Raw genomic sequence first — 17792 nt, forward strand, 5'->3', positions numbered from 1 at the left:
ACTGTGTTAACTGTCATTAGGAAATCCTTATACTTAGTGCAATTAATTACTAAGGGCATATGCTCTATGTCCAGGGAAGTTATCTTCCCTCTCTACTCCTCCATTCAGGCTCATAATAAAATATAATGCCCCCTTTTTTGTATCACTCCAGGCATATATATTGTCCAACTGGAAAAAACACAATATTTCCTCACTAACAAGATATCAAGTATGAACTGCCTGAGCTACCCTGAATGTCTAAAATCCCAGTCACTCTACTCCATCTCCTGTGGACATCCACATGGTGACCTCTGCTTAACTTGTAAGGCTGCAAACACTCATGTCTTGCTTGAGCTTTTACATATTGTTAAAAACAGGTAGTACCCCAATACTCATTTTAGGGATCTATATCCACATTATAATGTTAACAGAACCAGTAGGCAGGACAGATACCTCTCCCAATGCATCCCCTACCTATGGAATAAGCCACTTCTCTATATCCAACAAAGTAGCTCCCTAACCTTTTAAATCCTACTTCACTGAGTGCATTGGAATCTGTAAATTTAACCCTGGTCTAGCCTATTAGTTCATTTTGGATAATGGGAGCAAGTAGTGGAAATTGTAGTTGTTAGTCTCCAAATGGCCTGGTCAGCTGATAGCCTAGGATATGAACGTATGAGCCAATGAAGGTTTTGTCTCATTACAACATCTGGCCATGTAACCAGAAAGGACACTTCATCTGCAACGTTATGAAGGCCATGGCAGGTAAGTATCAAGTTAGTTATATTGCAGTTATCAAATGTTCTTAGAGCCTGGAAGTAACATTGCAGGATTGGCATTAGAATGAGAAATGTCTTATAATGAACTTTAGACATTTTGTGTGTGGGTTGGGGGAGGGTTGTAGGATGCACAGATTGCTGCTATGATAATATCTTTCTGTCCTTCATCAGCAGCTTCTTCCACTTTTGTGATCATAGCTCATCATGAAAAAATGCATTCTGTAGGTCATTCACACTCTACTACTGTTAATGTCACACATTGTGCTTTATTTTGTCAAGATATGTAAATGACCGTGTCATTATACCACCACATTCTGTGCATGTGACAGTTCTGCACTAACCAAAGGATAATGGAAACACTGGTTGTGCTTTGTTTTTCTGTAGTGCTCTGGTCCTGCTGCATTGCAGATCACCCACATCATAGATCATATCAAAGTAGTTTAAGCCCTCAAGTGGCAGTGCATTTGTTAAATGGTTACATGCCTCGAAGATATCTTAATTGGAGGGCATGTCAATGCAATTTGCTTCATCGCTTCAATCCCAGTGTGAAGCCAGTGTCCATTCTTTATTCATTGGTCAGTCCATAATACTGCGACTGCCACCATATACATTTGCAGTATTATGGGCTATCCAAGGATCATTGTAATTGCTACCCCATGCTCTGTAGTAGGGGAAGCACACCTTTCAACTGTCCAGATTTTCTCAGAATGTCCAGATTTTTGCCTCATATTTTTGGTCTGTTCCTCATGAAACATTGTTCAGAAAAATGCATGCTAAGACAAATCCTGTTATTCTAGCAACTTTCTAAGTTTATAAGAGCAATATTTAAAATATGCCCCTATTTTTGGGACCTTGTCCCCCATTCTGTCAGGCTTTGTCCAGGTTTTTTGCTCTAAAAAGTTGAGAGGTATGGGGGAAGATACACCCATGGTGGCTACACTCTGGGAAGGTGTCCTTCACACCTCTGAACATGTCTGTTTCAAAACCCATGATGGTACATTGTGGGAATAAGGACAGCTATTCCACCTTTCTCATGTCCATGTCTGAATCGAAAAGTATATCACAGGCAGCTTGTAGTTTTCTGGACATGAGAGTAATGCTAAGTGGCAGCAGATACCTGTTGTCTCCACACCCCTCATATCCATAAATAAAATATAATTAGCAACATGTCCTACTGGGTATGGAGAAGTGTGCAGTGTCATGCAGGTTCTCCAGGGTGGTGAAGACCTAGCAAGATATCATTTGCTTCATTCTCAATGATGCTGTATAGGAATGTGCCCTCCCACAATGGAAACATGGTCTTCCGGAAGACCTTTATAAGGGCAAGACTATCCAGTGGGTGCTTAGTGTGCTATTTTTTGCATAGAGCACATCTTGTGCCAGGGATTTGCATGTAGGCAGTGTTTGCACTACCTTGTCACTCACATACTGTAGAGTGTCTTGGTCAGACTTGCAGATGACATCTGCTGTTTGAAAACTGCCATAGCTAGTCAAGGACATTTGTAAACGTCATGTTTGCAGAGTCTGGCTTATGATGGTTCCTGGTGGAATTGTACAAACTCTTCACTATCCTTAACTCTGAGGGTGATGTTTTCCTTTCCAGATTTCTGGTAAAGCTTCCCCTCTGACACATTTTCATGGTAATGTAGGTACTTTGTGATGTACAGGCACTGGGTTTGCTTTCTAGGATGACCTGTTTAAGCCTGGTGGTATGATACAATAGCCATTCGAGGTTCCCTCCTCTAAATCAGAGATTTCTATCTTGTGGTTATTATGACTGCAGACAGAGTCCATCTCCTTTAAGGTCATTCCCACTGGTCTAAGGATGAAGATCACTTCCTGGAATGCATAACTTATATATTCCACCCTATACAACCCCAGATATCTCCTGCTCCTGTAGTGTACAGCAACTGTTCTGTGGGATACGACCCCCCCCCTATATCTCCTGCTCCTGTAGTGCACAGTGTCTTGGATAGTCCTCCAGAGTAATTGTAGAGACTTTGAGTAAGTCTTTGTACAGCCAGCCATTATGTCTCTGTCACTGTATTATCATGGTCCTTCCCTCTTGAGGTCACTCTCGAAAAACAATGCTGGTTCATTGGCTTTAAAGTTATTACAAAAATACAATTAATTAGTCACTCAATTAACTAATACATAAATAATAAATAAATATATGCCTGAAATTTAGGATTATAAGGCTCATTACCTCAATGTTAATTTTATTACTGTATCTACTGTTGCATTTCTAACAGTTGGTAAAATATGATTATTTCAACCTACTAAGATCATACTCTAGAAGTATTTTTTATATGGGACAAGTAAATGCAAATAAAATTATCATAAATTTATACAGGGATCTGACAGTGACAAACATAGTTTGTGGTTAATTTATGCATCTTCTTATTCAGTGCTTTATAGTGTAATCCATCAGTACATTATGTTTCTTTAACTGAATGCCTAGAATTTTTGATAATACGGATCCGGATTCCATAAAGCTTCAGGTCATCCTGAAAAAAGGTTGCAGGCCTAACAAGACGAAGTGGGTGAACAAAACTAGCTAATTAATTAAAAGATAGATGCAGTCAGATCCGTGTCCATTTTGCAGCCATTTGTGGCATCCTTTTACCTTTTAGTTTTGACTTCTACCTTACCCTTATGCAAGTATATTCTATTAAACAAATATGCAGCTCTAAATGAATGGCACAAATGCAGGACAGGAATTAGACATGCTCCCTGGCCTTTGTCCCTTCTGCCACTGGCCTGTGGGTCACACACGTTTAATGTATGTTTAACCAATGGCCTCTTTCCCAAATGACAGGCCAGCTTCTGTGAATAACCAGAGGAAACCATTAATTAGGAAAAATACGTAGAGAAAGAAAGTTTAACCTTGTGATATAATGAATGCATTTTTAAAAGAACCTTAAATCTACAGTTGTATATTATGTGTCATCTGACAGCTTAGATATTTGTAGCATTATATTTACAGAAGAATAACAAGTGCTCAAGCCGCTTTTAGCAATTTATGTTTTCTGACCATTCAAGGCCTCAGACCAGGAAGAGCGTATATTTCCTGTGTGGTTTTGGACTGAGCGAGAAAAAGCTGTCATCTTTAGATGCACATATTTCTCTCCCTCCTCAGTTAGTCTGCAGTTCCTCTCTTGCAGAAGAGTGAGAAAAGACGTATTAAATACTTTGAAAAGACTTGTTGAAAGTGCCGAGCCAATTATTTTGGAAAGTGTCTCCAGAAGCAGAATGTTTCTTTTAGCCTTGCTCCTCATATTTATCCAGGCCAGAACAGTAGGTAAGAATATTTTTTCGATACTGTTTTAAAAATATTTGAAGGATGTAAATTGTGTCCTGTATATTGTTAGTTTTCCTTTTATATATCAATGTTTTTATTAGTTTATTTTGATATCATCTGCCTTCCAATTGGAATAAATCAGTACCAAAATAAAAAGGGGGAAGTTATTCTGCATGTTCAGAATATGATGCAAACTGAAAAAAATGGATGGGCAGGGTTGAAATGGAAAGAGCACTGTTTATATTAGTAACGGAAATTTGAGATAAAATTGTGAAAATGAAAATACTGTCTTGAGCCAAACCAGAAATGGCCTCTCAAAGTTAAATGAGAACTGACTATTTTAGCATCATATTCTGCGAGGAAATTGTGTCATAAAGGGAAAATAGATGCCTAAAGTAGGACCTTTCTTGGTACAGAACTAGCATATGCTCCTGACGATAATGACTAGAGAAGAGACATGATGCTCCTAAGCAAGAATGGCAACTATAACCTTCCAACATTCCAATATTTTAAAATAGTTAATAGTTATTAAAATATGACTATACTGCTGTTTTCTTAATTTTTATTTATTTTTGCTGATAGTAATGTGTACAAATTCCGGTTCAGTACTATAAAGTTTACTGCTGTTAATTAAAATATTATTCATTTATTTTGTCATATCTGTTTAACAATGTTATTGTGTTGGTGGTGGTTAGGTGTTATTTTTGATTACAGTGTGTACAGGGTCTATGGATATTGTATAATAGCTGTTAATGGATAGTTTACGTTTCCTTGAATTGATTTCTATAACGTCTTGGCTTGTATATGTTATGACAGTTTTCCCCTACTATGTCTAAGAACATAATGCAAATGAGGTGTTAAACCAGAGTCAGAGTTTTTAACTGGTGTAATGCTGTATAAATATGTGTATTGGGTATTATGTATAACAGGTGTCATGAAATGAAGCCTTTCATACAGTTTGTATTAGCAATTTGGATATGGAACCTGCGTCCATTTTACTTTAAATGGTGGCATATCAGTTTGGATCACTTCATTCTGCAGGAAATGAAAATTACAGATTTAGCATTGTTTTCCTGTTTAAAAAAATAAACTCTCTAAACATTAACATTTTGATATCCATCATAATTACAATCTAGATTGTTTAGTTATTGCAAGTATAGTATAATGTATATATAAATGTGTTTTGTCCCCTAGAGATAAACTAAGTTTGTGTGACCTTTCAGAGCACATGTTGCCTCACTTAGTGGACATAGCTTTAGTTAGACTGCAGAACATCAGGAAGCCACACATACTTGGAGAAAGTATTCACTGCACTTTATTGTGCTTGGGTACCCTCCTGTCCACATCAAGACATCATAGTGGTTTCTGGAAAATGTTCTCACTTATGAAATAAAACTTATTCCTCTGGTCTGTCAGTACATTTACATGGCTATTGCTACATGTGGAGGCATTTTACGTGTTTTCCATATTATGAATCGTAATTATGTTATCAGGTAACATTACATTTAAATGTCCATTATTTATCTTGTTTACCATTCAGCAATCTGTTTTAATTATTATGAATATTCTTAAGCTCTGTCCTCTATGATAATAATATCATTATTAATGCTTAACGGTTAAATAAGGTTTGTAATTCTGCTTTGCATGGCGACTCAGTTTATCTTGTGAAATTGCTATATGGATTGTTTTGGGTTATCAGTTAAGAGATCCAGGAATACTTCACTGTTATTAATAACAAAAAAAAAAACTCGCTCACATGGGGGAAGCAAGAAGTATTATTGTCTCCAACTGAATAATGGACACAGTGGCAGGATGCCATTTGAGATTTAAGTTGCAGTTTTCTAAGACGTGTCATTGTACATTTGATTTTCATTAAAACAACAAGAAAAATGTACATACAGCATCACCTTTGTCATATCATTTTCATTAAAAAATATATATTGTCATATGAGGAAAATATGCAGTGCTCAAAATTAAAGAAGTTTTATATCTTAGAATGAAATTAGGCTTGCAACACATCCTGAGCAGTAATATATGATAGGGTTTCAGGCACATAATGCTGTAATTCTAATATCTTTAATCCTATGATTCCTTAGATCATTTCTTGCGTACATTTCTATTTTGAATATATTTAATGTTTGGTGTGTATAAAACTCAGAACCCCAGATGAATTTGCCTTCTGTTACTAAGAACTAAAAACTCTTAGGACCAAACCAATAATAAATAAGTGTTTTGAATATATTGAGAATAGAGGCCTTCCTGATTTCTGCTGGGGTGCCTTCTGTGCGGAGTCTGCATGTCCTCCCTGTGGTCGCGTGGGCTTCCTCCAGGTGCTCCGGTTTCATCCCACATCCCACAGACCTGCTTTAGGTGGATTGGATACTCCACATTGGCCCTAGGCATGAGTGCGTGCATGTGTGTGCCTTCCGTGGAAGGTTGGGCGCTGGGCTGACAACTTGACACCGTAAAACTCCACTGCCAATCATGAGCAGACAGGTGATCTGCTGTGGCAACCCCTAAATGGGAAAAGCCAAAAGAAGAAGAAGAAGATGCCTTCCTGATTTCTATAAGTAGATCATTCTGCAGTTTCCAAGTCCTGTAATGAAAAGAGCTTTTCCCCAAAGAAGAATCTCTTTGCAAAGAAAAGAAAAAAAAAAAACAACCAAACAAACAAAAAAAAAAGACCAATTATTTCTGATACCCCAACTGTGTTGAATAAATTCAAGACCCAACGTGGCTGATAATACAAAATTATTTAAACATATTTGAAGACTCAAGAGGTCAGGATTTGGAAAAAGAATGGAAGAGTAAACTGAAGCATGTTTGTCTGACTGATGGACAACGATAAAGTGAAAAGTACAAGGATGTAAACTAGGTCCTGTTTTGTCTAATATTTTTTTTCCAATTTTCCAATGAGCACTCTAATTGAGTCAGCATGCAGACCTTTTAAAAATAATAAAAATTGTGACAAGTGATTACTTTAAGAAAAAAAGGCACTGTTTGAGTAAAAATAAATGAAATATGCTTCAACATTAAGAAATGTAAATTAGTGGACATTTGGAAAGGAAGCGTAACATATTGTTGTAGTCTAAGAGGAGAATCTTTGTAAGCGGCTAAAGATGAAAAAAAAACTGAGATTATTACAACACGTTCCATCAAACTCCAGTCAGCAAAAACAGAATCAGAGGTCTATAAATGCTATAGTTCTAATACATGAAGCTTTGGTAACACTTTAGCTTGGTGCAAAAATACAGTCACTATCATATCAGAATAATAGAATGCGTTCTTGATAAATGCAGGGAAGATACTTACAGCCTCCACCACATTAAATAACTTGCCCTCTAAGCATCTTTTTTTTTACCCAAATATATCTGTCCTGTCAGCTCACATTATCCCATGGAAGATCCTTATTCAAGATGTGTTAGTTTTTAACTAGCATGCCAGTACAGACTGCTTTCCATGCAAAGAATATTTCTAAAAATGTAACAATGACTATAGCAACTATGGTAAATGAGCAAAGGAAACAAACTGAAGTCTATCTTCTTTGGAATATAGCAGAACTAGATACATGTCAGATATTTGGAAGATTAGGCAGAATATATTTCTAAGAGATTATATAGGGATAGAATTTACTTTACGTTTTCTGGAACAAGAAGAAAACAAATAACCTTGGTAATTTTAAGTTCATTTAGAAACTAAAGATATTGGTTTGATGGTGAACACAGTGACAGATCTATATTGTATAAAGTAAATGAAGAAAGTTAACTTCTTTCACTCTTCTTGGGTGATTCTCATTATAGTGATGGGAAATATGACTTTGAATGATCACAGGACTTGCAACAAGAACATAATCCTGTACAGAGGCATGACTAGGATGGGGCAAAGGGGGTGGCTGCCCTTGGTGTAGGGGTGCTATAGGCAAGAGCCTGTTGGGTGCTTGTGCAGTACAATACGTATTTAGGAAGCCATGAGGATATTGTGGCTTTTTTACTTTATTTTATGCATTTGTTTAAAAGAAGTGAATGCTGACACTGCATTCTCAATTGCAGTGGCAGTTAAAAGTGATAGAACTTCTAGTAACTGTAGTTACAACTCAGCTGTACTTACAGAAGACCTTTTTTTTGAGGTGGACTACAGTTTGGGAACTTCCCATGGTGCCAGATAACCACTACATTTGTTACATAGATCCTCATAATAAAAATAAGCATTTTTCTAAGAAATTAATATTGTAAAGGAACCCATTATTGTTAGTCATCATTTATCAGATGTCTGTGATTTACAGACAAGCACTCTGTAGGTGCACAGCATTAAGTAGCCAGCATCCCACAGCACAACAAGGCTCATGGCTGCTGAGACATGTAACAGGGCTTCCATTGCAGCAGTAGTCCAAGAAAGGGAGTGCATACTAAAGTAGTAAAACCACATTCTGGAGAGAAGCAATATTAGGTGGGTACAGTAGAGGAGTCCTGCTAGCAAAGTGCATGTCATCTAACTGTTGAACATCACAAGAAGGGGCAGGTAAATGTGCTAGAAGCTATGTGTGATCACATGTGCAAAGAGGTGCCTCATCTCTGCCACAATGCACTGGCAGACAGCCCAAGAAGGGCCAACACAGTAAAGTGATGGTGCAGTGGTAGCATTGTCGCCTCACAGCAAGAGGTTCTCCGGTTTGATTCTTGGCTGGAGTGCCTTCTGTGTGGAGTCTACATGTCCTCCCTGCATTTGTGTGGGTTTTCTTCTGGGTACTCTGGTTTCCTCTCAAGTTTCAAAGACATACATTTGGACACAATACCCCACTCGAAAAACTTACCAGCTTAAATGTAAACCCATATGTCACAAGATGGGTTGCAAACTGGCTTAAGGACAGAACCCACAGGGTTAGAGTTGCTGGCACTGTGTCAGACTCCAAGCCAGTCACAAGTGGTGTCCCACAGGGCTCGGTCCTTGGCCCCCTATTGTTTGGCATCTACTTCTCAGAAGTACAGGCCAACATGGGAGGACTTTGGCTGACAAAGTTTGCAGACGACTGCAAACTGGGCGCCATAGTGGAAAGTGTATCGGACATGGATATCCTTCAGAAGGGACTCACGGAAACAGATAGCTGGTGCCAGAGCCATGGCCTGAAGTTAAACGCCAAAAAATGTATAGTCATACCCTTCGGGAAAAACAAGGTAACCCCAAGCTACCATATAGGTGGCAATCCACTAAGCACAGAAGAGGTTATCAGGGATCTGGGGACCCAGGTTGACAGTGGCCTTTCTTTTGACACTCACATTGCTAAAGTGGTTAGAAAGACCTTCTACATTGCCCACCTGATCATGAAGGGATTCACATCCAGATCTAGTGAGGTCATTGTTCCACTGTACTCTTCACTTATCAGACCAATGATCGAGTACAATGCCCCATTCGGGATGTATCTCACCCGACATCTGCAGCAATTGGAGAGACCCCAAAAGTTCCTCACCAAAAGGATAAAGGGACTCCAAAATCTGTCATATGCTGCCAGATTGAAGAAACTCCAGCTCTATTCAGTCGCATACCGTCTGCTCAGAGGTGACATGTGCCTGACATACAAGGCCATGTCCAACCCGAATTAATGGACATGCTCCACCTCAAAAATCCAAATCCACCAAAACCACTAGAGCAAGCGACTTAAACCTTAGCACGCTATAAATAGGACGTGCTGGAGGGATAGATTTATCACTCAGAGACTCCCTATGCTGTGGAATAAAATCCCGGTCCATGTGAGGCAGAGCACCTCGCTGACTCTGTTCAAGAGAAATCTAGACCTGTGGATGGGAGATCATAGGTTTACCCCGGGAATCATATCTGTGTCACTGCTGGACAGAGGCACAACAAACTAATGGGCACAGTATTTTTTCATATAAGGGGTGGCGTAAGCCACAAAAATTTGGGCTAGGCTTATAAATGCCTTAGGGCAGATAGCCTAGTATAAACCTACGAACCTATGAACCTATGAGTGTTTCTCCCCGAGCCTCTGCTGAAAATTGGCTTTGCTCCAAGTCGGACCTTCCCAGTAAACAAATGTTAAATAAATAAATAAATAAATAAATAAAGTGCCAACCCAGTTCATCATATAAATGGAAGAAAAAGGGAAGATATGAAATTTAGAAAAGGGGGAGAGCAAGCAGCAAAACATACACATGGGTAACCATAAGAGCTAACAGGTGGGAACAGAGCCAGATCCAGCACTAGGTGACCTAGGCAGCTGCTCAAGGCCCATATTATCTGGAGGGCCTTGTGTTTGTTGGTAGGGGGGTGTCTGTGATCAAAATAAAAAAAAAAACTTTGGTAAATAAAAAAAAGCCCCAGCATTAGGACCTCGAGGGAAGCCCTAGAAACCTCAGCATTAGGACAATGTCCTAGCATCATCTGTACAATCTGTGAGAGAGAGAGATTTGATTTTAGGTAGAAGATGGCAAGAACTGTAGAAGTATATGACATCTGCAGTAACAGAGAGATATACAGACCAACTGAAAGTAAGCCTTGACTGAGTATGGATGCCTCATAATGGAGAGATATGCAGAGAGCGTGGATCTGTTCTGGTGAGCGCTATTTCTTTACAGCAATTGGAGTTTTGTCCATGTGTGTGTGTGTGTGTGTGTGTGTGTGTGTGTGTGTGTGTGTGTGTGTGTGTGTGTGTGTGTGTGTGTGTTTGTGTGTATAATGCTCCAGTTAGGGGCACTGTCTACTTAAGTGACTTTGCTCAGAGTCAAGCCCTAAACTTTAATAATTATTCGCAGCCAAGTGCCTTAAGTCTCCAGATCAATAGACCTCATTTAATTTTGTGTGTGTGTGTGTGTGTGTGTGTGTGTGTGTGTGTGTGTGTGTGTGTGTGTGTGTGTGTGTGTTTAAATCACTAAGAATTTCAGTCTGTCATTGCCAGTCATAGAGTTTCATAGCTGTGTTGCTCTGTGCCAGGTAGCACACTTGCTTTTGCTGCAGAAGGCCATGGGTTCTCTTCTGACACCAGGATAGAGTAATTGCTGACACTGCAATGTGGCATAAGAGAGGTCCTCTTTTGGGTGAGATGCCTAGTAACTATGATCATGTTGTCAGTTTGCCATCCGTTCCCTATTGCATATCACCAGGAAATCATTTTTTAATATAACATAGGCAATTTACTCTGTAGATGAAGCAGTGAAATACAAAGTTGTTTGCTAACAGCAACCTTTTTATTAGTTACAGTTCTGTTTAATGTGGAATTATTCAAATAACTTCCACTTCTGCAGAGATTGTGCACATTGACTGATATTGGTGGATTGTAATGACAAAAATTTGAGTAGCCTTTTACGGCTGAAGTGTTGTGAAATGGGCAGTTTTGTCATTATTGGTTCATATGTTTTGTTTCATTGCTTAGTATAAAAATGTTCAAAACTACAAATTTAAAACACACTCTAACAAGTGGTGCTGAATTAAACATGGAATACAATTTAATACAATTAGGAAGGTGTATCAAAGAACACATGCATTTATGCATGGTCCTAAAAATATGTGAAGGGGGCCCACATTTTGAAAACAGCCCAAAAGTACACAATCTGCCACTAGCCAGATGCATTTTCTATGAATGTGGGTTTCATTGCAGTTTCAATGAATGTAAGTTTCAAGGAGAAAGAAGTTTACTGTTGCTCATGCTGTCAGTTTTCATTATGTGACTGTATTGTTTTGTTTAGCAAATGGCTTTCAGTGTTTGTGCTATAAAATTTGAAACAAATGTTTTAAGTTTAATCCAAATATCTGTAATTATTGTAGAAGCAAAGAGGAAAATAGTTTGCACATTGATAGGTTATAACCATGTTTATGGTAACTGGGGAGAAATAGCCAAGTAATGGGACACTGGAATGGCTGTGGGGGGGTGTGATCCATTACCCTGCCTTGGGCCCCATTTCACCATGATCTGGCTCTGGGTGGGAGGGGGAAGAAGGTCATATCTATGAGGAATGGTTGTAAAAGGAGTAGAGAAAGAAGGGAAGGCAGCAGAGATAGACAACCATAAAACACGGACAGACAGAGGCAGTACTAACACAAAATATGGTGGGCATATTGGATGGACACAGACATACAGAGGCTGGACATCGTGTGACTGGGGGAACTAAACAGCAAATAACGGGAATGGCACATAAGGTAGGGAAACACTTGGATGGATGATAGGTCAGCAGGGTACTAGTTGGTTGCAGGATGGCCCAGAGTGCAAACCACACAGACACCAGTCACTTCTGTTATGTGCAAGCTGCACCTCCAGGGATCCATTGACTGCTGCATGTCAGTCTCATGGCTCGGACAGTTGCATCACTCCATAGATAAGAGGCAGGTGCTCACTTGTACCTAGGGCAAGATATGTCTTCACAGCTGCCACTAGGAGACCACATGAGACCCTTACAAGCCACTATCATAAAAGAAGCCCCCCCACAATAACTAATAAGTAAAGCCACCAGTGAGCCTTCCAGGTGCTCTCCATCAAACTGTTAAGAGGTGGACCTGGTGGCCACTGGAGACCATGCATCAGAAGAATCAGGCAGCACATTTTGGGGTGTCCACCACTGCTGCCTACAACCACAACTATGCCTGCTGAAGGAACAGAAAAAAAAAACATTGGTGCACACGTATATTATGCATAAACCTGCAGCTGCACAGTGTAAAAGTGCACATAGCATATGCACATGGCTGCAAGAAGAGGCACATTTGCTTCTTGCAACATATGTCCATGTTATACCTCTCAACTGCTTTGCTCAATAATTCCAGGCAAAGGGCTAAAGTCCAGACAAATTTTAAATATCCATGTAATTTACTTAAAACATTAATAGAAAAACAGGTTTTGTTGATTTGTATCAGCATAAATTTTATGAGTATAAGAAGCATGAAACTCTAATGTCAGATATTATTGACTGAATGTGATCCTCCGTGATCTACCAGAAAAATCAAAAAAGTGATCCTCAGTGATCTACCAGAAAAATCAAAAATGTGATCCTCAGTGACCTACCAGAAAAATCAAAAATGTGATCCTCAGTGACCTACCAGAAAAATCAAACAATTTATGAGGGACAGGGCAACCATATGACACAAAATCAGAGACAGCTGAGAAATACGTTTCATGTTACCACAATGTTTCTTAGCTACTGCAAAGCAGGAAGAACTCAGTATACTTGCAGTTCTATTAACATAATAGGGAAAAATAAGGATCACACTAAAGTTCTACCTCCCTGTCCCTAAGCTCTAGATCTCATTGTCAAATCTGGTCAGGTTGGCATCTTGGCAGATTGCCGGATCAATGCCTACACTGCCCACCATAGCAGATGATGCCAATGTCATCTGTCACCATCCTAGCAAGCTTGTGCCAGACACCTGCCTTGTACATTGGTCCATTATACCAGCCCAGCAGCCATTCCACAAAATCCCTATGGAGATAAAACAAAAAAGTCTTTCTCTGCCTTGGACACCAAGCAGGAGACTTACTGTTTCTAGCACATGAAGAAACCACATCCTGTGATGCAGGTTCACTCTGAAAACAAAATAGTAGTCCTGTGCGCATGGCTGCACCCGTGGACATTACATGACATGTATCATAGTGCTACAGTGACGTGCTACCACATGTCCATCATGCAGAGGTAAGTCACTTATGTATCATAGTGCTTCAGTGATGTGCTACCACATGTCCATCATGCAGAGGTAAGTCACTTATGTATCATAGTGCTACAGTGACGTGCTACCACATGTCCATCATGCAGAGGTAAGTCACTTGTGTATCATAGTGCTACAGTGACATGCTACCACATGTCCATCATGCAGAGGTAAGTCACTTATGTATCATAGTGCTACAGTGACATGCTACCACATGTCCATCATGCAGAGGTAAGTCACTTATGTATCATAGTGCTACAGTGACATGCTACCACATGTCCATCATGCAGAGGTAAGTCACTTATGTATCATAGTGCTACAGTGACATGCTACCACATGTCCATCATGCAGAGGTAAGTCACTTATGTATCATAGTGCTTCAGTGACGTGCTACCACATGTCCATCATGCAGAGGTAAGTCACTTATGTACCATAGTTCTACAGTGACGTGCTACCACATGTCCATCATGCAGAGGTAAGTCACTTAGAGCAACACAAGCTCCATGCCCAAACATAGTGTGCACATGTCCCTAGCCCTGGGACGCGCATAGTAGCAGCAGTCAGTGTGGAGAGTGCATTGTATTAATTCAGAGATAGGCATGCTAAAAGTCCTAATTAACTTAATCTCTATACTGTGAGGCCCTTACTTACAGGTTATAACATTTTGTATGAGAACACCTTAAGATGAAAAAATGTGATGGCCGACCCTTACAGAATATGGACTTTAGACTTTGATATAGGCATACTAAAGGAAGACAAGATACCTCTGCACTGCACTCAACTGCAATGGTGGATGGAAACAGCAATAAGGATGTAGATGTGATGGGGTAGGAATTCCGTAAATACCATGATGCTGTTATCTCTAGCCCTTCACACCATGAGCTATTGACTTATAGGACAAGACATGCCACACAGGACATTTTCTCTGTATATGTATGACAATACACTGTAAGGTAGGGACAGAATGAGCAAAGCACTACAGGGAATTTAATATACAAATGCAGGAAAGGGTATCATGATAGCACACCCTTTGTTTCAAAGACTTATATATGTGGTGGAGGAGTCTGCAGTTGTTTGCACTGAATTCTGACAGCAGTGAACTGAGAAGAAGATAAATCCCTCTGTGACAGTTATTTATGTATTTATTCATTCATTCGATTGATTGCAATCAAACATATAAGGTGTGCAGTCACAGTCATACAAGTTGCTCTTATTAATGGCCTTATCTGGAGGAGGATTAAAATAAATTCCTTTGTCCAATTGTTGCTATTTTTATTTTATTACATTCTGATATTGGAAGTATAATCAGTCAATAAAGGTGGCTTTAATTAATGGGTACAGGGCTTATTTGTAAATAAGTGATTGACACTAAAATAAGCCGTTATTGTTCTGGCTTTGCAGATGTAGTGTGCATAATCTTTTTTTTCACGTTCTGCTATGGTCAGGTATCAGCACTGCACTCAGTAAGTAGCCATCAGTGACAGTCAGGGCAGGATTTGTGTGGTAGCAGCTGATCATTGGAGACTGTTCATCAAGTAGCGTTACTATGGAAGAACACTTGGTCATCCCATTGAGTTTTTGCCTGGTTTTTTTTTCCTTCTATGCAAAATCCTTTTCTATTTGTGAATTTTGTCCAAGTACTTTGTTTTCTTCTCCCATACCCTTAGCTGTATAATATATGTCTGTGGAAATCTCTATTTTTTTTTTACATTTCAATTCACTCTAGCACCAGAGGGCTACAGAGAAGATATCAATGTCTTTTTTGGATGGGTAGGAAGGCAGGAATTATTCCCAGATAGGATTTATGTTTATCTGTATTTATCTTCTCAGCTTATTTTCATAACTTTGAACATTACATTTTAGACACAACTTATTTTTCCTTGAAAGAAAAAATAAGGCTGAATATATTTCCTTACTCATGACTTTGCTGTTGTTGTTGTTGTTTTCAGGCCAATCAAAAGTTTGTTAAAAAAAACTCTAAAATGAACATCAGAACATCTAGAACTTCATGCCTTCTGGGGTACTAGCAGCCCCCCCTACCCATGGCTTACTGTAGTACTTCATTCAGACTTAAATTATAGTAGAGCCTTGCCAGTTACAGCATGTGAATAGCATGATAGATGAGGAGGATGGGGGCTAAAAGGTAAGACAAAGTATGAAAAAGCAAAAAATAAACAATTTTTGTGGATGTTGTGGGGCCAGGATGAAGGGAAACAGAGGAGGACACTGAGAAAGTACAGGGAGACTAGTGGGTAATAGAGGGCCCATTGGGTGTTGTTTGCAGTTAGATATATAGTTAGTAAAGTGGCTATAATGAGTGGGTTTATACTGAAGCAGTCTGTGGATGAAAATGAATGACCTATCTGTTGTTCCACCAGAGGTAATGGCTGTTGACCTGCTGTAATACAGCCCCACACCATTGTATTTGGTCTTACCCATTCAATTGCTTCCTACACCCCCCACTTTGAAGTCACTAGCTGCCACTGATCATAGTTAGTGCAGAGCGCTAAAGTTTTGAGATGTTAATGTGCACCTTTCTGTGCCCAAGTTACAGGGTTTGATTTCTTCCAGTTTCATTTACCTACTGTGTAACTCTGAACAAGTCACTTAACAAGACAGTGCTCCCAGATCACCTCAGAAAAGGGACAATTGTGTCCAGTGGGTAACCAAGAGGTAAAATAAGAATTAAACATATGAGTAACCATAATAGGTTTGTGTAACAAGAGTAAGAAATATGATATTGCATGCCAACAATGAGGCATGTGATATTTGCCAAGGACGTGCCCTTTATATGAGGTGGACATCAACACAGACATGGTTAAAAAAGGTGAAGAAGTTCCTGGTGACCTTATCAGGGGGCTTAGCAGATCATAATACCTGGTGGTGGCTTAGAGGAAGAAAATAAAGTATTGATGACCACACGAGTGCCTGTAGAGGACACCTGTGCAGGTACATCCTTCTATACCTCCTTAGAGTAGATGAGGTGCCACATCTACTCATTGTCATCATTTGGATTGTGGACACGATACATCTGTTGTCTCCAGACACGGGGAACACATTCAGGGTATACCCATATGTTTCTACAGTTTTATGCCATCCCTAATAATAACTGCATCAAGCCCTGATACTATACACCACCACAGTCCACATCAACAATGTCTGTGACACTGTATCTCCACCCTGTCACTAGAGGACATCCTCCCTGATGCTCCACAACCTATCAGAGTAAATGACTACCAAGCTCACCGTGCATGGCATGGTTAATATGATAGTGTTGTTGTGCCTACACCACCTATGCAAGTGATGAATGTGCTCTGCCCACCCCTTAACTTTTGTGAGTGTGTATGGTAACGGCTTATGAACAGTGTGGCTAGTACATGCACTACCCTGCTTAATTTGAGTGATATATAATGTATGCAACATTTTAGTCTGTTGTCTATATCATGGTCTATAACTCTGAATTAGAGGTTGCCTCTTTGCCAGTGCTGCAATGTGCTGCATCCATCTTTGCCTCACATATAATACCACTGCTTCCTGTTCATCCTCTACTCCTCAGGTGCTGATCACATAGCTATGATGGGCTATTGTGTGCTGTTTCCCCCCTGCTGCTATAGCTGTTTCTACAGTGCCACATTATGCAACATGTTATGCAATATGGCATACACAACAAGGATTTGGCTGCAGGTCTCTGCTGCACACTGCAGTGCCCCACCATATGCATCAACGAAGAGAGAGTGTCCTTTCAGTTGGTCAAAAGAGGTATTCCACCATATTCCATGTTTCGGTGTGGGCGCTGTTTCATGCTACCTCTACCATTATTATGGGTTATGGATGGGGGGGGGGTCATCATCCTCCAAAGCATTACCTGCAACACACAACAGTGGTACCATTATGTGTAGTTTGCTTCCTGTTTTCCTGGTAACTGTATTGATCTCTCTACCCACCAACCTGTGCACCACCAGTTAGCTAACCCTGTGGGAAGTCCTCCAACATGGAACCATTGGTGTAAGTCAGACATGTTCCACACATGTGAATCATACAAACTCCTTCTGTGGCACACAGTTGCAGCTGAGAGAGGTTAAGCCCATCTGGCT

General features: G+C 39.8%; 1 protein-coding gene across 1 annotated transcript in view; it reads left to right on the top strand.

Moving 5' to 3' along the window:
• The window catches only part of FCER1G (Fc fragment of IgE receptor Ig), a 597912-nt gene that overhangs the window by 92773 nt on the left and 487347 nt on the right, over window positions 1–17792 (top strand). Inside the window, exon 2 of the mRNA XM_044088973.1 lies at window positions 3801–4059. Within this exon, the coding sequence (XP_043944908.1) occupies window positions 3801–4059 (259 nt within the window). The remainder of the gene's footprint in view (window positions 1–3800; window positions 4060–17792) is intronic.

This window comes from Protopterus annectens, chromosome 12.part0 (genome assembly GCF_019279795.1).
Source record: "Protopterus annectens isolate FY-2018-M chromosome 12.part0, PAN1.0, whole genome shotgun sequence".
Taxonomy (NCBI): domain Eukaryota; kingdom Metazoa; phylum Chordata; order Ceratodontiformes; family Protopteridae; genus Protopterus; species Protopterus annectens.